The sequence below is a fragment of the Apodemus sylvaticus genome, chromosome X, assembly GCF_947179515.1.
Source record: "Apodemus sylvaticus chromosome X, mApoSyl1.1, whole genome shotgun sequence".
NCBI lineage: Eukaryota > Metazoa > Chordata > Mammalia > Rodentia > Muridae > Apodemus > Apodemus sylvaticus.
The window spans coordinates 121,439,862-121,461,737 of NC_067495.1; the positions used below are offsets into that span (position 1 = coordinate 121,439,862).

Here is a 21,876-nt window from a genome sequence, read left to right on the forward strand (position 1 = left end):
ATATTTGCATTTATATAATATAAATAGATTATTAAATTAGACAAAATTTTTACAGAAAATATAGGTGATCTTTTTGGTTATTTGGATTACAGATAAATTGCCATTACTAAATTAATATAATGAAGGATAAATGCCAGGTCAGTAAAAATGACCCTGAACATACAGAACTAATAATCTTACTATATTGTAATATGTGCAGGTTATGTCTAAGCCCTTGATCACTTGATCAAGGGCTCATTTACCCTCAAGTTTTCTTTAAAACTGTGTGCATGTACATGAAATGGGATCAGAGCAGACACACATACTCAGTCTTGTAAAAAATTCCTTTCCCAGCTGGAGAGATGGCTCAGTGGTTCAGAGCACTGACTGCTCTTCCAGAGGTCCTGAGTTCAATTCCCAGTAACCACATGGTGGCTCACAGCCATCTGTAATGAGATCTGACGCCCTCTTCTGGTGTGTCTGAAGACAGCTACAATGTACTCACATACATAAAATATGTAAATAATTCTTTTTAAAAATATCTTTCGTTCAAATTCATAGTAACTAATTATATCTTTCTATTAACCCAGTGACACTGACACAAGAATTTGTCATTTATAATTTGATGGGGTAGATTCTACAGGTGTGACTTTAATAATCCACTTCTTAATGTACGTATGTTTACATTAGGGTCTTTACAATCCTCTTGCAAGGTCACATCCTATGGGCTAAAAATCCACCCCTCCTACTAATTCCATTTCTAGTACTGAATTGGATTTCTCTGAGCCACATACTTACTCTCCCATCTGGCCTATTGCTCATTAGCATTCCTCCATCCATACTACCACCACATTGAGTAAAACATGTAACTCACCAAATGTCTTCTCTTTCTTTACACTGTTAGCAAGTTTGTCACCTTAGTCTAGATCACAATATGTTCCATATATTAGTTCTTTGTTTGTTTGTTTGTTTGCATTGGCTTTTAAGTCAAAATCTCCCTGTGTTCTCCAGGCTGACTTTCAACTTCTACTATTCCCACCTACCTCATCCTGGGTGCTGCAGCCTAATTACCATGTACCTGGCTACATCCTGCTTTATCCAGTCTTTTCCTATTCTTATAATCTTCACATTCCTATACAAGCAAGTTAGTAATTAGAACCACAGGAAATTGTCAGATATCAGTAGATTTGGTCATTGCCATTTCATGTGTCAGTGCTCTTGTGGTCTGCATAGAGAATCTTTCCTGGTACTTATTCTTATTAACCATTGTTTCTGGGTAGCTGTGTCTGTCTCTATCACATGTCACTCCCCTGCCCTCTATATTTCTTTCTCCTAGCACCATACTGTGTTGTAACTGCTTACCTCTTCTTTCTTACAATCAGACTGGAAGGCCAGGTGGAACCTGGTGGGACTCAGTTTCCTACACTAATGTATGGAAAGCAACCAGCTGTTTGTTGTTTTAAATGGGTTGTATTAAACTCTGGGTAAGTTCCGATAAGTAGCTAAACGTCATGGCTGTGGTCTTCTCTTTCAGCTGAAGAAAGTAGTAGCAGTGACAGTATGTGGCTAAGCAGAGAGCAAACACTGCACACCCCTGTTATGATGCAAACACCACAGCTCCCCTCCACTATTATGAGAGAACCGAAAAGGTTACGGCCTGAAGATAGCTTCATGAGTGTCTATCCGATGCAGACAGAACACCATCAAACTCCTCTGGATTATAAGTAAGTACATTTGATCATTTTCTTTACTAGAACTTTATCAATTACATAGAAAAAAGTTAAGTTAAAAGAAGAATAAAATTCTCCTTGAAGCACGCAGGTAACATGGATGTTAGCTCAAAGACAACAAGAGGAAGCAAGGCAACAGCAGGAGAGAGCAGCAATGAGCTATGTTAAACTGCGAACTAATCTTCAGCATGCCATGTAAGTGAGAGTGCCTTATTGTCTGAGTCCAGGAAGTTCACTAATTCATTTTAACATCCCTGACTGTGTGCCAGATCTACAATTCAGCAAACTCAACAGTAACTAAGCTGAAATAATCAAGGAATGACCTTTTGATCTTTCCAACAGAAAAAACAAAATGTTTTAAGTCAAATATTAACTAGTTAGTCAAAGGACCAATCACTCTTAATTTGATCTGTTGGAAAAGTATATATATGAATCCTTGTTTATTTTGGTACACAGAATTAAAAATACATTTGTGTTACATCTTAATTATATTCCCACCTTAGTTCAGGTCCTCATCTTTCACCTGAACTATCGTAATTAGCTTTCTAACTGGTTTTCTTCCCTCAAACCCCCCATTTATCTGCTCACCAAACCTCTCCCTTCACACTTTCCACCACTCCATCATTCACACTACCATCAAGAATTAAAATTTTAGAATAAAAATCTTACCATGTAACTTTCTTACTTCGAACTTTTCCATGGCTCACCATTGCCTGCTGGATAAAGTTCAGTTTCTTTACTTAGTTCTTGGCATGCAAGATCTTTCAAAATATGCCCCTGACTCCATTTTAGTATATCACCTCTCATTACCTGAATATTAGTAAATCCATGGTGAAAACAGGCTCAAGTGTCACCGTAAGTGAAATTGTAATCTTCTGTGACCCTATAACCCTGTATATTTGCATTTCTTACAGCATTTGCCATATTGTATTGTAATTATTTGTGTATTACAGTTTTGTTCATTTCTCTAGACTGTGAGCTCCTCAAGGGCAAGGATCTCATTGTTAAGAGCTTGACACATAGAAAGCACTTAAGCAAATGTCCATGGAATGAGTAAATGTTCAGTGCTTAAAACTTGTTCTTTGTGTTTACTGGATTCTGTATGGAAACTTGATAAATATTTCAGAAACCCTAATTAGCTGTGACTCTAAATGAAATTGCTGACAAGTAGACTTGAAATCATGCCTTATATACATGGCAAAATGTTATTTTAATCATTTTAATTTGAAAGCATTGTAACATAACGTATTTTTTAAAACTTGGCATAGTGATTGTTACCTCTCTTAAAATTTATATTTTGTTTTACATTGTTGACTTTAAGAATTCACAGTTTTCTTAAATGATCATTCACCACATGAATGGTGGCATATAAATATACATTCTATTCTCTCTGTAGTGGTCTTAAGAAACTCTATTTAGTCACTAAGTATGTGCCATTACAGCTTGTCTCCTATGGTCAACTCTGGTAGCACTTGGCTTTGTCTTGTTTCTCTAGCCTGATTTTCCTTATTTTGCATTTTATTTCATGCTTGATCTACAACCAACTTCTTAGCTTCCAGTTAAATGCCATCCAACTAGTTCAGAATTTTACCATAGAATTATTTGGTTTATATTTGTCCTCTTAAAAACTTGGTTCCAGTGTTCAAGATCTTTGATGTCTAGAATGTCTCATTATTCAGTACTGTTTTTATTTTTCTTATTGTTTGCAATTTCAATTGGTTCTTGATTTATGCACAGTCTCCTCCAGACAACTAAAAAGGATTGCCTGAGATAAACAACTATCACCAGAGGACTCTATTGGTAGTTGTACCATGAATGGTTGATTGCCTGAAACTTTAAAATGCTTTTGCTTTACCAATCTTTTTTCATTAATGATACCTACCCTGTACTAAAATAACTTATGAACTATATTTTCTTCCATAGTTTATATCACATATGCCATCAGTGTAATGTAAAGGAACTACAGAATGGATTTCTGATTTTTGATTATATATGATCTTCAGAACACACAGATTGCCTTTATTCTTATTTCCACAAAAATGTAATAAAATTGTCTTTTATTATCCAGAACTATTATGCCTGGCATTATCATATCTGTTCAGAATCCTGGATCAGATATTGTGATCTACCATAGTATTGTATACATTGAAAATATTTAATTAAATAATTAAATTTTTGTGAGTTGTTTTGGGGATCTGTGGGATCTTTGCAAAAGAAAAGACGTTAATGTCAGCCAAACTGGAAAGCAAGAAGTCACATGCAAATTCACCTTTGGGCTGCCTGCTTTATGCTTATCTGGGCGAATTTGTAAACTTAGTTTATTTTCCTTGTGATTATGTGAAAAAAAACATGGCTTTGACCTTGATGTTATTTTTCACTTTTATATAGTTTTGTGGCGTTAAGTTTGACCTTTTAAGCATTAAGTATTAATTTTTATATGAGACAGAATTAATTATTTTAGTATACTCTCAGAGCATTTGATGCATATATTGTAATATGTACTGTTTTGTCAGGTTTATCTCTGTTTTCCCATAGTGTATATTGTAAGCTCCTTGAGGGCAAGAATCGTGTTTTACTCACGTTTTTCATCCATAGGACACTATAGAAGCCTGTCATGGTGTAGGTTGCATGTGAAGGTGGGAGTGAATGTATGGCTGCTATACACATTTGTCACTGAATGAATGGGTTACTAATGATTAACATTATTAGCATTAGGTAATATCAGAATATCTGCATTCAGAAAATGTCATTTCTTTGGTCTGTTTCTGTTTATTAATTTGTACCCTGCCTACTTTCAAAAAAGGATTTGAGGTATCTGCTATGTTCATATGTGGAAGTTTGTTGTTGATCATTGTATATGGCATATCAAAATTATCAAACTAAATGTACCTAACTAATATAGAATAAACATAAATCTTTAGCATTTTAAAACAAGTGAACATTGGGATTTTGAACACCATTGATGACATAATCAGTGCCTAATCATTCTCCCTGACCTTTAATTCCATCATTTTCCATTTTACTTGAATATGCAAAGCTACATGCTTGCTGCCTACATATTAGTAGTCATGCTTAGTTCAGATCTTTACCTTGTTTTATATTTCTCTAGTCGGCGTGGTACAAGCCTAATGGAAGACGATGAAGAGCCAATTGTTGAAGATGTTATGATGTCCTCAGAAGGAAGGATTGAGGATCTTAATGAGGGAATGGACTTTGACACCATGGACATAGACTTGGTGAGAAACATCCAGAAGGAATATTTTTTTCCTGTCTAAATTCTTTGAAAATAAAATTTATATTTCTTAGAGAAAGATAAAAAAAAGTTCCACAAAAATTTTAAAATCATTTTCAGGCATTTACATATATGAGAAGGAATTTAGGTATGTGTTGTTGAAGATGCTAGATCTTAGTTTGATGCATCTGTGTCACATAAGAAAACAGATTCTTTTCCTATACAACATTTATACTTCATACTTGTTTTAGGGTTGCTTTCAATGCATTAGCTATTTTCAGAACTTGATTACCAAAAAATTCTCCCTCCCTCCCTCCCTCTCCCCTCTCCCCCTCTGCCCCCTTTCCCCTCTCCCCCTCTGCCCCTTTCCCTTCCTCTCCCCCTCTCCCTGTCACTGTCCCTCCCTCCCTCTTTTGTTCCTCTATCTTTTATGGACACACTTTATCCTGGGTCAGTCACATGCAGAAGTATGTAGTTTAAGATTAAAGTTAAGAGAAAGTTTGGGGAAGTCCAAGGAATAGGAATATTGATTACATTGGTTTTTTTTTAAGGAAAGTTAAACAGTCTGAATACACTGTAGCAAAACAGACTAAGTTTTAAATTGTTTCATCTGGGCTGTTGACTCCTACTTTAAATCCCAGCACTTGAGAAGCAGAGGCCAGTGGTAGATCTGAGTTCAAGGCCAGCCTAATTTACAGAGCAAGTTCAAGAGTTTTGAGAAATTCTGTCTCAAAAACAAACAAGAAATAATTGTCTTAAATGGTCTCAAGTCATATTATTAAGGCTGTACATAAGTCCAGTTTCTGAAGGCAAGAATTTTTTGCAATAATAAAAATTTTATATTTACATTTGAAATTAATTTAGTAATATAATAAAATTATAAAGAACTTTATTTGCTTAAACTATAAAAATCAAATAATACTCGATGTTTACATTCTAAGTTTTTAAAAGTTCTGTATATTATCACACCAGTTTCTAAATTTTCGTTGTCAAATATAGTTTTTTACATTATTGATAGAAACCTTTTGTTGAGGCAGACTTTTATGTTGGATATAAAGAAAAATTACTTGAATCTTGTAAAGGTAAATATATAAAATATTTTGTTTTGTTTTGTTTTGTCTTGAGAAAGGGTTCCTCTGTGTAGCCTAGACTGGCCTTGGACTTAGAGATCCACTTGCCTCTGAAATACCGGGACTAAAGGTGTGTGCCACCCCCAACCAGCTTAAGGTTTTTAGTTTTTTTTTTTTAAAGTAACTTATCATTAGGTTTCATGCAGTATGCTCATACATATTTCAGCAATAATCTTACTTAACTTTGTGAGATAGATTGAGATGTTAGAAGATATTAAAGCTTAAAAACTCACCCAAGAAGAAGAAGTCCTAAAATTGGTAAAGGTGAACCAAGATGGCTTTAGTATTTAGTGTACTGTTGGGTATTCTTGAAGGAAGTACTGTTTCTCTTTAGAGTAATGCCTTAAGATGTTCTTCAAGAAAAATATTAGAAAATTGAGTTTTTTAAAAGTGAAAAATATGTTTCTGTTTTACTTTGAAGACTTTCTACTAATCAAGTTTTTGTGCTTAAAATCATTCTGTTTGGGGGGGAAGATGGGATGTTGCCATTCAAGTTTTTTCAGGTGTACATAGACTACTCAGAACTAATATTTATATGAATGTTTTTATTACTATCTGGCTTATGATTATCAAAAATCAACTTTCTCTCTTTTTTTCTTAGCCACCATCAAAGAATAGAAGAGAGAGAACAGAACTGAAGCCTGACTTCTTTGATCCAGCTTCAATTATGGATGAATCAGTAGGTTTAATTTAAATATGCCCCAGGAGTTTTAAATCAGAACTTTAGGCAATGACCTGATGCAGTAGTAAAAGGTTAAAAGTACTTAGAAATTCTTGACCAACTGGAATTTGAATGTTAAGCATTTCCTGTAGGTTTGGGTTATCTGTTGAGGGATTTCAAATGAGGGAATGACATGAATCCAAATTGTATCTCAGCAAGAATCCTTTGGCATTTGTAGATGAGCAGAATAAATAAGGAAATAAGTATAATAAGAAATCACAGTAGAAACTGAACAACCAAGAGTAGTAGCACTCACTAGTAACTGCTGCACTTTGGAAGCTGAGAAAGGATCAGGAGATAAGACCAACCTTGTCCACAGTCTCACAAAGGAAAAAGAAATACCTTAAGGGTTTAATTCTGAAGCTTGAGATTGATTTGAGGTTTTTGCTGACCTCTTCAGATAGGTACTTTATTCTCTTTCTTCAATACTTCATACACGCTTTCATTGACCACACTGGTATAATAAGATAGGTTATCATATGTCCTTGTCCCTGATGGACTGCGGTCCTTGAAGCAGTGGTTATTTTTTTCAAGTTCTGCCTAACATAATTATTTTGTTTAGTCAAATAATTGCATATTTTCCCATCTCACTTTCTGTGTAAGCATGCTGCTTCCTCCCTATACCTAACTTAGGTAATTACTGCTCTGTGTTCTGGGTAATGGGATCTTCTACTTACCTTCTACTTTCCTTGCCCTTTAGACAGATCTAGGATATGTTTTAACAAACCATATCATATAATATAGCAATAACTGTTTGTATAACAAACGCTTTATAGAAAATCTTATTCACAGAGCATCTTATTTATTTAGTGTATGGTGCTGGGATTGAATTGAAGATGGCTCTTACACTAGGCAAAGGCTTTATCACAGAGCTTATGTTCTCAGCCCTTTAAAATTCATTTCATTCTCAATTTCTAACATGCAGTTGAGTCATCCAGAAATCTTTTAAAAATACAACTAGATTTTTAGGTCTGGTATGTGGCCTGAGGTTATGCATTTTTAACAAGTGCTATTAATACTTCAGGTCTGTAGACCATTCTTTTGAGTACATGGCTGGCTAGCAAGAAGCAACTTAACCTACTCATAATTCTATAGTTTAATTGTGTATTTAATTATGTGGTATTTAAATGCATTTAAAAGCATTAGAGCATTAATTTGATCACTACTGCCATATCTACTTAACTAAAACTAAAATAATATCTTATTTGGGTGAAATGTGATCAGGAAATTAAAATGAGAAACTACTGCTAAAATGTGGCAGCTAGGCATTCCATATTTTTAATGTATTTATCTAGTGCTATGATCTTAAATATTTGTTTCCTTTATCTCAAAATGACCTTTGTCAGAGTCCTAAAAATAATGAAACACTTACAGAATCTGCTTCTACCCATTTTGACATTTTATGTGAAAAGAAATGGGTACGCTGTATTTATTACTACAACTTTATCACATTCTAATATATATTGGTTATTGAGAGTAAATGATAGCCTTTTTTAATTTGATAATGTTTTAGATGCCTGTGCTAATAAGGAAATGAGCACATGCATATATGTAATTTTATAGTATTACCACATGATGGCAGCAGTCACATAACTGAGTACTCAGTAATCTTTAATGATTTGGGTGCCTTTAAAAGTCTGACTGTGATAAATTTGTCATCAAAATAGTAAAACTAGAATTTGAATCCCTTAATGCCCAGTTCTCAGATTCTCTAATTCAAATTGAACTAACTCAAAGCACTTAATATGCATACATCAGGCTACAACTAAACAATTCCTATCTTTTAGGTTATGATTTTCACATATTCTAGGAATGGTATGTGAATTATGAACATATGTTTTTGGAGTTGTATATACATAATGTTCTGTTCTAATTTAATAGTATAATTGGTTTCACACCTAGAAACAAAATTGGTTTTTCCAATGATATGGTCATTTCCTATTGGTATTGGTATAACACTCAAACACTTAATGTTGGTATATTGAAATACACGTTTGAGTGTTTATTAATGCTGACATCAAAAATAGGTCTAATGTGTTAACTCAGAAAACATTGCCATTAGTGTCACTTGTATCTAATTTCTCCAACTAGAGTTACCTATAGCATAAAATTAGAAAAGTGCTCAGTGTACCACCGCTAATTTAATATTCTATGCCTAAGTCTGGTTATAAGCCACTGTGTACAAAACGAATGTCAAGCATTCAGGTGCTTCCTAATTAAATACTATGTTTGAAAAATACCTGAGATCATAGTAGTAGCATACTCCATGTTCAAAATTGACTAGTATGGTTGGTGAGATGGCTTAGTGGTTAAGAGCACTTGCTGTTCTTCCAGAGATCCTGGGTTCCATTCCCAGCTCACATATGGTAGCCAGCAACTGCATGTAATTCTAGTTCTAAGGAACTTGACGCCTTCTTTTGGTCTACACAGACATAGCATTCATGTGCTGTACATACATACATGCAGGCAAGATACTTAGACAGATATATTACATTTTCATTAGTATTTGGAACTCTACTTATTCAAAGTTATAAAGTATTTTGACTAGAAGAAACCTTTAAACATCATCTAGGCCACTTTAATTGAAACATAACTCCCCAACTCTGGACTCTAACAGAAAATTCTAAGACTTCTTAGAACAGCCAGAAGGACAAGGGATGAGAAGTGCAGGAGTTGTCACGAATGGAAAATGTGTGACTCCTTTTTGTTTTTGTTCCTGCAGAGTCCAAGCACTTTACTTGATAATTTACTGTAACAGTACAAAAATTTTTCTTGTCTAAGAATAAACAGTTCCTTCAGATGAAAACAATGAAAGAGATTCTGACTTCTCAGTTTCCTCTGGCTTTGCTAATCAGTCTTGCTCATTTACAGTAAATGAACCTAAAATTTTGCTTGACTGGTGTAATAAATGCTAGAATTTTACATGAAGCATTTAACATAATATATACATCAAAGTCGTGTGCTGCTTGAGTGAAACAGGTTGAGTTATTTTGTTTTAGTGACAATTTGTTACCAGATTTGCCTACCAATCCTTTTCTAACTAAAATGTACAAGCAAAGCAACAGAATAACTCATGTTATTTAAAGTTCACCTTAGGTGCTTCTAAAAATGTATACTTCTGTTCATAAACTGAGACCAGATTTTTTAAAGAAAGCTTTTTATCTTTTTATGTAGCTACATTGCTCTTGTTTTTTCATTTATTTATTTATTTATTTATCCATTTATTTATTTATTTAGTTAATGTTTTCGTGTTCAGATAGATGCTAATTTAAAAAACCACCTACTCAAGGGTACAAATGGCTAAGATCATGAGACTTTCTTAAATTTTCTTTCCATTGAACCCATGTTAGAAGGTTATACTAGGAACTCCATTTGTTATTTATTCAACAAATGTTCATTTCAGGCTTTAGGGGATTGTATGACAATTACACCAGATTTACACTTTTAGTTATGTTTGTTAGTTAATTGACATCTTAATGAATACTACTGTTATTTTATTATGGATTAATGATTGTTTAATTTTGTATTTGCATGTTTGAAGATATGTTTTCAGAGTAGTTTTATTAATATTTTAGTATTACATGTGATAAAGTATAATATTTACAGATTTTTATGAAGAAATGAATGACTATTTTAACGAGATTTTTTTTCCCTCTCTCATTAGGTTCTTGGGGTGTCAATGTTTTAATACCAGTACACATTTAAATCTGTGGTGAAGTCATTTTCTAAGTGGAAGAGGAAATTTTAAAATAAAGTGTGGTAGATACAGTGAAATTCTGTACAGATTTTTCTCTAAGGAGAATATAACATGCTTATGCTTACCAAGATGAAGTGCATTGAGGGGCAGTTTTGTTTGCCTGAAAATAAAGGACAAGTAAACAATTTGATGATAAGCTACAGTTTTTCTTAGAAAGTAAATATTTTATTTATGCGCTGTTAGTTGGCTTTTAAAGGAATTATTTCATGCTTTTTTAAAAAATATAACAATCTGAAGAAGTATTTGGTACAGATAAGAATCTTCTGACATTTATTTACTGGTTGTACTAAATAATGATGACCTCTGCTGGATTTCTGTTTACATCCACGAAACAAAAGTTAAGGATGGATTTATTCCTGACCCTGAAATTGTAGGATAGAATTGTTTTTAGCATTCTAAATTTAAATGCTTAAAACATCAATCAACAAAACTTGTTTTAAATGTTGTAATTGTGGAAAAAAGTTAAACTTATAAGCAGAACTTTTACAATTTTTTCATCTAAAATGTATTTTAAGATATTTTTAAATCCAAGAGCTTCTGTATACTTTTCAGAAATATCCAGAGGCAGTGAACTGCCAGAAGGTGACCAGTCTCGAACATGCTTATCCCATAGCAGCCCTGAAAGTTTGCTTGTCCTTTAAGATAAAAATGTAACGTTGTGATATTCCTTCCAGTAGTGCCACTGTATTTTGTCTCCAAATAAAAGAAGCTTATTGTAGTATGTTTGCAGAAAATTTAAACAAAAATTATACAGCTTATTAGAGTGTGGGAATAGGGATCTAAATTTTAAATAAAATTATATATATATATAAATTGGTGCTGATTTTATAATTGCGCAGTTTGTTTAGTTTTTTCTTACTTTTAAATTCCAACTTAAAATTATGAGGTTTCAGAAATATATTGAAAGTTTAACAATGTTTAAAAATAGAAAAGCATGACTGTTCATGCTTTAAAATGATTTTTAAATTTGTATTTTATATTGTTTTATCTATCTGTCTTTGCAAGCAGTCTTCAGGTAAAAGATACTTCTAACAGGTTACAGTACATTTCCTCTGTATGTAAATTAGATGGGATAATAGAATTCATAACCCATAATATTCTTTGAAAGCTAAGCTTTAAACTTCATTTTATGTCCTTTCACAAGTGAATTAGTTTAAAACAGAAAGTGGCCACTTGCCATTTTGACATCAACTCATTTTGCGAGGCTTAGGCAGCTAGACATCGTTTAAAACAAAATATTAACTTATATTACATGTATATCTATCTTTTGTCAGTCGTCTCTCAGTTCTCGAGGTATATTATTTTAATCATTCCATGCCTTAATATGCTTGCAATACAAGAATATCTTCAGACGTGTGAATACCAAAAGGTTTCTGGTTTTTCGAGTCAGGAATTCAACAAGCATTGGGCTGTGGTAGCCAAAAAACCATAGGTTAAATGAAAGACCACAAAATACATTTGTTTTATTAATTCATGGTTAACAAATAAGACCAGACCTGTCTAACATACTTTCCATCAACAAACATTGTTATGTGCAAACGTATTGCATATGTTCTTTTACACACCACTGCATTTCCTAGAACTGCTGAGAGGACTGTATATATGATTTGAAACCTAGGTTGATTTTTTTTTCTCACTCTTGAAAGGAGTATTTCTTTGTGAAAGCAGTTCTTCCAGCTTTGTTTTGAACCAGCTAAACTGTTTTCTATATTACTCTAACCTGTTGTCCTCCACATTCTATTGTCCTAATTGTACTGTTTGCTGATTTGTATTTATGTCTTGAGACAGTAACTTTTTGAATAAAAATAAACCTACCGTATGTTGTATGCTTTATCTCTTGTGATCAAAGGGGGAGGGTGGTTCTAAATGCTTTACAAATTGTATTTATTATCATACTCAAATGTGTTTGAGTGGGATGGTTTATAGAACACATCACCAGTTTATATCTTTAATAAATCACATATATTTTTTAATGTGACCAAATACCTAGTTAGGTTGTTTAAACTAGAACCCTGTAACTCATGCTGCTTTCATTTTCATCTGGTATAGATTAAGTACACTTTGAAATGTCTACCTTGTTCATTTAGGATATATTTAAAGGCCTACTATGTCAGATGTGTGAAAAAAGTTTTTCCATCACAATTCAATGTAAAAAATAAAATCACTAAGTTTGAATTAAGTGTTAGGACAAAAATCTAGCAAGGAGTCCTGAGTTAAGAAAATCTATTTTGGATAATGGGGTCATGATGTGTGAAAGCCAGCTTTTGAAAAAAAAATTATTATTGAAAATTGTGTGGTTTTGGTTTTGGTTTTTTTGAGACAGGGTTTCTCTGTGTAGCCCTGGCTGTCCTGGAACTCACTCTGTAGACCAGGCTGGCCTCCAACTGAGAAATCCGCCTGCCTCTGCCTCCCAAGTGCTGGGATTAAAGACATGCTCCACTACTGCCAGTGTCTTCTGTGTGATAAAATTTGCACATTGTTCATTTTGATTGATTTGTAAGTTGAGCAAGGAATCTTTTGGTCATCAGTAGTTCTGAACTAAACTTACAGAATGATAGGCAATATTGCTGACCATTGCTTTGAGTAGTTTATATGTAATGACTCATGAACCTTCATCACATGAGACCTGTTATTATCCCTACTGCCTTATTTTCACAGATCACCAGGAAATGAAGAAGATGAGACACAACAGAGTTAGCAAAGTTTATACAAAGATAAATGGGTAATCAGTGAGGGACTGGTCTTCAGACCCAGGCTGTCATGCTGTGCTATGTCCTACAAACTGTTGATATTGTGATATTGAGAAATGTGTTGCAACCAGGTGTGCTGGTTAATGCACCTCTAATCCCAGCCAGCACTCCTGATGCTGAGGCAGGAGGATTACTGTAAGTTTAAGAGTAGCCTGGCCTACATAGTAGGTTCCAGACTAACCAGGAGTATGCAAAGACTACCAAAGAGCAAAAGTTACAGAAAGGTAAAATGGCATAGTATTCATTATGCTATGCTTCTTTAAGGATCTACTTGAATATAAAATTGAGTGGTGTGGATAAACATTGCTTGTAATGTGCTATTCAGCTGGCTTCTGTAACATACAAGTTAATTGTGAGCTCTGAGAAGTTGGGATGTTAGAATAAAAAGAATAATTTAAGATAAATTTCTTCAATGCCCCTCCACAAAGGGAACCCAGAAAATGTTCATAGTGTAGGCCAACAAGACGGCTTAGCTGGTAAAAGGCCTTTACTGCCAAGTCTGATAACCTAGGTTTGATCTGAACTCACATAGTAGATAGACAGAATAAATTCCTGCAAAGTTAGCCTTAGTGAATACACATACTAAATAAAATATGGGTGGGTACTAGGTCAGATAGATTATTCTGGCAGTTGTAATGATTCAGCAAAATAAAACAGCCAAGCGTAAGGCATATTGATAGGAAACTGTATAATAAATTTGATTAAATATTCCTTGAACTCAACAAATCTTTTTTTTTTTTTTTTTTTTTTTTTTTTTTTTTTACTATCCACTGCTGTCTAGGTAGGCACCCAAAGACCAGAAAGATCGACTTTGTTTTTGACATTTTATACACTTCTAGGACATAGGCTAGGCTAGAGATGTAACACTTTTTATAAACTGGACCAAGTATATCTTGCAAGGTGCTATGAGAGGCTCTCATAGTAGATTTCCTCAGGAGGCCTTTTTTGTAAGGTGGGTAACTCTCCGCTAACATTTTACATAAAAAAAAAATCACATTCAGCAAAGTAGGAAAAAGTTAATGGCTAACATATTTTGTACTTGGTATCAGTCCCTATCTTCTCCATGAAAGCTGTCTCTGTATTTCAAAGCAAATGGCAAACATGGGTATACTTCTCCAAACTATTGTAGCCTACATATCTTTAAGCACTTAATACTTAATTTCTATTTGGGAAATTATATGTGATAAATATGCCAACTAGGTTCATTGCTGTTTGTAACAAATGTTTTTAAGTATTTAACTCCCATCCTTATTAAAGATACAGAGTATCACCATCAACTCAGATGGTTTCTTTATATAGTCTTCAGCCAGTCTGTGCCTCCATCCTTTTATACAAGTAGCAACTATTTTCTCTTCATCATAAGTTAAACTTGACTGTTGTAGAATGTCATGTAAGTGAAATCATCCAGTATTGTCTTTAAGTGTAAAATTATTAGCTTGGGATATTTCTGATACTTATGCATGTTTTGTATGTGAAAAGTTCTTTCTATTTCTGGGTCATATTCCAGTGTTAACATAAAGAAGTTTATTAATTCACTAGATCCATATGCTTGTTCCTACTTTTTGCTAATCATGAGCAAGAAAAGCTGCTATTAAGTTGCATCTTTAAAATTGACAGGTGGGCCAAATGAAATGGGAGTGAAATAACTAAAGCCTAGACTTTCAAGTCAAGAGGACATCACAAATGACCCTCCTGTGTGTAAAACCTAAGTGGGCATAAGATGGAGAGAGACTTCCCAACCCAGTAACTTCTACATTTAAGAAATCAAAACATTCACAGTAATTACTTGAATCTTACAGGTTTACACTATTCAAATTCTTTAAAAATATATCATGGTGAAACATGCCCATGACTCAGGCAAAAGATTGCTTGCTTCCTGTGTCCTAGAACATTCTTGTCTACATCATATATCTAGTAATTTGGATGTCAGTTGCTTATTACATACATCTTGATGGTTTGAAGTGTTCATAAATTGTGGAATTGGTAAGCCAAACAGTTATTACTTTTACTATGAGAATACTTAAGGATCTCTTGATGTATTTTCAGTAATACACATTTTAATTTAAATGGACAACATGTTATATTTGCAACAGATTTTTAGCCATTTTCTTCAAACTGTTCCTCCCAAGCCTCTGAGAATCACTTCTTGCCTTCTCTGAGTTTATTTTAGATTCTACATAAAAGTGTGTTACTGTCTGTTCTGTGCCTGGCCTCATGTCACTTGAGATAATGTCCTCCTGTATGCTCTTACAAGTAGCAGGAGTGATGAATCCTAATGGTAGGTCTAATTCTTTAGTGCCATCCACAACATGTTCCATGAATTTACTAATGACTTAGTGATACTGACCAATATACTTTTTGGCTACTTATGTGTCTTTAACCCTTTTTTTCCCAGTTATTTTTTTAATTAGAATTTTCTTTATTTATATTTCAAATGTTATTCCCTTTCCTCATATCCCCTCTGAAAATCTCCTATCCCATTCCCCCTCCCCTTGCTCACTATCCCAACCACTCCTGTTTCCCTGTCCTGGCATTCCCCTATACTGGGGCATTGAGCCTTCACAGGACCAAGGGCCTCTCCTCTCATTGATGTGTGACAAGGCCATCCTCTGCTACATATGCAGCTGGAGCCATTGGTCCCTCCATGTATTCTTTAGTTGGTGGTTTAGTCCCTGGGAGCTATGGGGTACTGGTTGGTTCATATTGTACCTCCTATGGGACTGCAAACCCCTTCAGCTCCTTGGGCCCTTTCTCGAGCTCCTCCATTGTGTTTACTCCAATGGTTAGCTGTGAACATCCACTTCTGTTTTTGTCAGGCTCTGGCAGAGCTTCTCAGGAAACACCTATAATCAGGCCTCTTTTTTTTTTTTTTTCTGCTGTCTACTTTTATGGATTTCTTGTATATTTTGAACATTAAGGGCAATATAATTTAGGAATATTTTCTTCCCTGGACTTTTAAAAATATAGCCCTATTTTTCTTTCTGCTGTTTGTTTCTTATTTAAAATTTATTTAACTTTATTTTTTTAGGTCTATATGGGTGCTTCGCTGGCATGTGTGTGCACCACTGAGTCCAGAAGAGGGCAGTGGATTCCCTAGGACAGGAGTTAGAGAAGCATGTGAGCTGCCGTTTTGGTGCTAGGGATTGAGCTGGAGTCTTTGAGAAAAGTAGCCAGAACTCTTGACCCACTGAGACATCTCTCTGGCCTTGTTTATAAATTTTTTTTATATAGTGTATGAGTTTATGGTTTAGTTTCATCTTCAGGTGATTGAATATCCCGTTTTTCCAGCATTTGCTTACTAAAATGACTATCCTTCTTTGTGTGTTCTTGGATGTCGACCATAAAAGTGTGCAGCTATTTTTGGCTTTCCATTCTGCTCCATTGTTCTTTGTGTCTACTTTTATGCTTGTATTGTGTTATTTTAATTACTGTGGTTTCTTTTCAATTAGCTAGTGAATACCTTCAGCTTTTCTTTTCCTTAAGATTGCACTGGCTATTTGGAGTCTCTTGTAATTCCATATAAACAACAGAATTGCTTCATTCATTTATGTAAAAAAAAGTCTGGATTATGTTGCTTTTGGACTATATGAACGTTTAATATTAATATTTCACATCCATAGTTACAAGATATCTTTACACTTAATTGTATCTTCAGTTTCAGTTTTATATGGCTTTTAGAATAAAAATCTCTTTAGTTAAATGTGTTCCTTAGTATTTATTAAATTATTGTAGATAGGGTGTAGGTTGGGAGGGAGGGAATGAGAGAATATAAATGGGTGCCTAAGGGCCACAAGCGATGTATGGAGGTCAGAAAATAACTTGTGGGAGTTGGTTTTCTACTTCCACTGTGGATTCTGGGGATTGAACTCAAGCTTACAGTGAAAGACCTGCTGTCTCCCTGGCTGTGCCTTAGTATGTTCATAGCCAGTCTAAGTATTGTTTCTTGGATTCTATTCTGTTTGTTTGTCAGTGTAGAAATGCTGCTAGTTTTTCATTCTTAGAACTTAACTGGATTTGTTTAATAGCTCCAACAGGATTTCACTGGCTTCTTCCATCAACATCTTCTCTAGAAAAACCTATGTATAGTGATAGTTGAACTTTTTCCTTTCTAGTTAGCACACCTTTGTTTTTGTCCTACCTATTGCGGTGGCTGGGACTTTCAGAACTCTTGAATAGAAGTCGTGAGAATAGGCATCCCTATTTTGTCCGGATCTGAAAAGAAATGCTTCCAACTTCACATTATTAGATATGGTTTATTGCCGTGATGTTATTTTTATTATATAAATTATATATTATATAAAATATATACGATAAATATAAATCTCCTTTGTTTCTTTTTAATTTATAAAATCTTCTTCTACTTGATGAAACTATTCTATTTGGGTGTCCATGTACATGAAATGTCCTTTCCATTCCTTCACTTTCAGTCTGTTTATGTCCTTAAAGGTGAAGTGAGTCATTTATAAGAAGTATCTTGCCCATGACCAAGACAACTTATAGAAGTACTTACAGGGGGCTTACAGTTTCAGAGTAAGTCTATGACCATCATGGTGGGCAGCAGGTAGACAGACGGGCATGGCATTTGAGCAGTAGCTTAGAGCTTCTATCATGATCAACTAGTATGAGGCAGAGAGATGTGGACACAGGCTTTTGAAACATCAAAGCCCTCTCCCAGTGACACATCTCTGATAAAGCCACACCTCCTAATCCTTCCCAAACAGTTCACCAACTAGGGAACTATGAGAATCAGTCTCATTCAGACTACCAATCTATTAAACTTCTCTGTGTCTTAATTAAAAAATGTAATCCATTTGTAGTCAGTGATAGGTGAGTACTTAGTATTGCCATCTGTTCATTTGTTTTCTTTTGGTTGAGGAGTTTTTGTCTAGTGTGTTTTAACTTGTTACTTTTGATTCTTTTGGCTATCACCTGCAGTTTTATCTTAACAATATTTCGGGTTGGTTCTTTGATCATGGTAATAAAATGACTATCACAGTAAAACAAGTCAAATAACTTATTTGGCTTCCTGTGCACAGAAAGTTACCTCTGCACTATTACTGTAGACTAAGTGTGTACCATTCTCAGCATATCATAGTTGCTCTTAATTCTTTTTGTCTGTGGCTCGGGCCCATGAGATTTCCCTCGATTGATGTTGCCCTTGTCTTACTTAAAGGCATGTCTTATTTAAGGCAGCCATACTGATGAGATTTCATGGGTGTAGCTTCTCCTACATTTCTAGGAATCACAGTCTTACAGCAAACTTCCTTATCCTCTGGCTCTTAAAAATCATTCTGCCCTTTCTCCTTCAGGGTTCTCTGAGCATAAGGTTGGGGAGTTGTGTTTTAAATGTATCCCTTGAGATTGGGCACCGCAGGATTAGATGTTCTCTGCCATTTTGACCAGTCATGATTTTCTGTGGTAGTCTCCATCTGTTGCAGAGAGGAACATCTTTGAAGAGTGAGAGCTGCATTTACCTATGGAAATAAATATCTGTTTCAGTAATTGTTAGGGGGGAAAAAGAATAAACACAAGACAGTAAAAGGGTGTGGAGGGTTTCCAAAAGAAGGAATCAAAAAATGACTAAGAAATAGTTTTAAAATGTACATCATTCTTAGGAATTAGGAAAGGAAAATCAAAACAACTTTGAAATTTCATCTTACTCCAGTGATAATGAGTGAGATCAACAAAGCCAAAGACAACAGATGTTGGCAAAAAAAAAGTAGGGAAACTTTGAATATGTCACTCCAGTTTCCTAGATTGTAAGGTTTCTGATGGGAAGAGTTAGAGCCCTTTCAAGCTTGGGTCTGCCTTTGATCATTTTATTACTTAATGGAACTGCAAGATATTCCAGAATCATCTTGTGTTTTTTACTACCCCACCCCTCAAATGAGCTATTTCTCCATAGAGCCTCAGTTCTTAAGAGTAGTGCTTAGAAACCAGAATTTGGAAACTTCACATGCTCATTGGTGTTGTTTTATTGTTTCTAGAGGCATGGTTAGAGGACAGAGCTGAAAGTATAAACAAATATATGTGCGCATCTATCCATATATCTACTTACCCCCCAAGTGCAGTGTTACCTTCTTCCTGCCACTAGCACCACTGTGAAATAGGACTTTGCTAGTCATTTCAAATAGATTTAGTTTCATCTGCTTCTGTTCATATTGCCTTTTGGGCTCTGCCTTCATCCTTGATTTTATTTGTGCATATTTGAAATATCACTGATTGTAAGAAGTACACCACAGAAATATATACCTAAGAGAATTCTCACTCCTTCTATTCCATCTTTGAACTCCATTCTTTTTCTTTGTATCTCCTTGAGTAAGCCCGCCTAGTTTTTTGCTAATGTTTTCTGTATTTCCACACAACTGGCAAATGATTATGTGCTAACTATGTATGTATGCATTTTTATCAGTCCAAATTTCTAGAAACAGTTGATATTTCAAATGGCAAATACCTGTATATTTCCACTGTATATTGTTAAATGCCTCTCTATAGAGGTTGAAACAATGTATTACTTGCTTGCATGTAGTGCTGAATTTAGGAGTGCCTATTTCTCCACAGGTCAACAGAATATGTCATAATATTTGTAATCCAATAACTGAACCAAACTCTGTTTATGCACTTCATAAATGCATTATAGTCTATATATAAAGTCTACATTATAGTCTACATACCATAGTGTACATATAGCCCCTGTATCTTCATTCCAACTTGCTGCCGTTACTCTTTTTGCTTTTACAAAAATGTACATATGGTGATCTGCCTGTATGTATGTATGCCTGGTGTTTTCCTCAAAGATCAGAGGAAGTGTTAGATGATCCTCTGAAACTGGTATCCTGGATGGTTGTAACTTGCTATTTGGCTACTAGGAACCAAGCCCAAGTCTTCTGCAAATGCAGCAGATGTTTGTAACTGCTGAGCCATCTCTCCATCCCAGTTTTGTTTTAAAATAGGGTCTTTTCTTGCTTTGTGCTCTGGATGGCTGCCTAATATTTCCAAGGCTGGCCTTGAACTCATGGCAATTCACCTACTCCTTGGTAACTTTGGTGCTGAGATTACAGGTGTGTGTCACCACACAAGGGTTTGTTAATATTCATTTAACCCATTTTCCAGGGTGCTAGGGATCCAGTGTGATGTTCTGAGTAGCCTATATAGAGGCTTTCTTGCTGAGTTAAAGCCCTGATAAATGTCATCATCATATCTGCTCCAAAACCTGAAGGAGTAGGGAAATAAATGGAAGGTTGGTTTTCTTTGGGGGATATGGCCCTTTCTTCAATAGATAGCCTTTCACCCATGCACACACTGGCAATGTTAAGTGGACTCAGTGGGTTAAAACATCACTTGGAGTTGTGGGTGGGGTCAATAGGCAAGGGAATGGGGATGGAGTTGATAAAATGCATAATATTTATGGAATTCTTAACAATTAAAACAGAAAGAAATCACCCCTTCAACTGACCACCAGGATCAAAGTAGGCATGGCTATTAGGAGCCTAAAGGGCTGTTCCTGGATATTAACCTCTGCAGAAACAGTAGAGAAACACAACAAAAGACTAGCTGTCAATCCTATGCAAGGCCATATTGTAGGCTCATTTTATATCCTTTTAGACTGTTGTTGACAAGACTGGTCATAAATGGTATACACAACATTGTTCATTGTCTACAACACTTCTGCCTGATTTGCTAGACAAATTCCACTTTTAAGAGTTGTACAGAGAAAACAGCCATTAAGTTCTGGCATAGTAACACAAAAACTACAAAATCCAATTGGAATTATATTCATGTCATGACAACCTGGTATCTTGGGACACATAAGACAAAGCTAGTCCCTAAAATGGCTGTTACGGATGAAGCAACCAATTTCAAAGATAATGAAGCATATTGTAATCGATCGAATGAGATACCCCCATAGCCTTGAGCATTTGGATACTTGATCCCCAGTTGGCTTAGGAGATGTGACTGTCACTTAGAGGGATATGTTACTGATGGTGGGTTTTGAGAATTTAAAGCCACACCATTCCTAGTTCACGTTCTCCGCCTCCTGCTTGCAGTGAGTACTCAGATTGCTGTTTCATCTACCATGCCTGCCATTACTCCACTAAGACTGACTCATCCCTCTGAAATTATAAACCCAAGTAAACCTTTTTTTCTATAAGTTGTCTTGGTCATGGTATTTAATCACAGCAAAAAGTAATTAATAGATGACTAAAATCTGAATGAATAATTCAAAAGATGTGACTGGAGGGAAGGCTGTTTGCTACTTTTGCAGAGGATCAGAATTTGGTTCCTAACATTCACATTGGATGGCTCATAACTGCCCATAACCCTAGTGGAACCTAAGACTCTTCTTTTGACCTCCAGGGGAACCCCAGCACATGTGTGTACACAATAGGTGCACTTACATATAAATTAAAAAATACCACCCCCTTTTTAAAATTTTTCAAGACTGGGTTTCTCTGTGTAGCCTTGACTATCCTGTAACTACTCTGTAGACCAGACTGGCACAGAGATTCACCTACCTCTGCCTCCAGAGTGCTGTGATTAAAGGTGTGCACTGCCCCCACACAGCAAAGTATCTTT

The 21,876-nt window shown here is 35.0% G+C and overlaps 1 protein-coding gene across 8 annotated transcripts in view; it reads left to right on the forward strand.

The window, feature by feature from the left end:
* Stag2 (stromal antigen 2) overlaps positions 1–12,368 on the forward strand; it is a 128,888-nt gene extending 116,520 nt beyond the window's left edge. For 7 of the 8 annotated variants that reach the window (XM_052171915.1, XM_052171921.1, XM_052171920.1 and 4 more), the window contains 5 exons: positions 1,514–1,703; positions 1,794–1,904; positions 4,819–4,945; positions 6,673–6,750; positions 10,457–12,368. In XM_052171915.1, coding sequence (XP_052027875.1) covers positions 1,514–1,703; positions 1,794–1,904; positions 4,819–4,945; positions 6,673–6,750; positions 10,457–10,480 — 530 coding nt within the window. In that variant the 3' untranslated portion in view covers positions 10,481–12,368. The remainder of the gene's footprint in view (positions 1–1,513; positions 1,704–1,793; positions 1,905–4,818; positions 4,946–6,672; positions 6,751–10,456) is intronic. The other variant, XM_052171922.1, reaches the window with a different exon arrangement.
* The last annotated feature ends 9,508 nt before the right edge of the window (positions 12,369–21,876 follow it).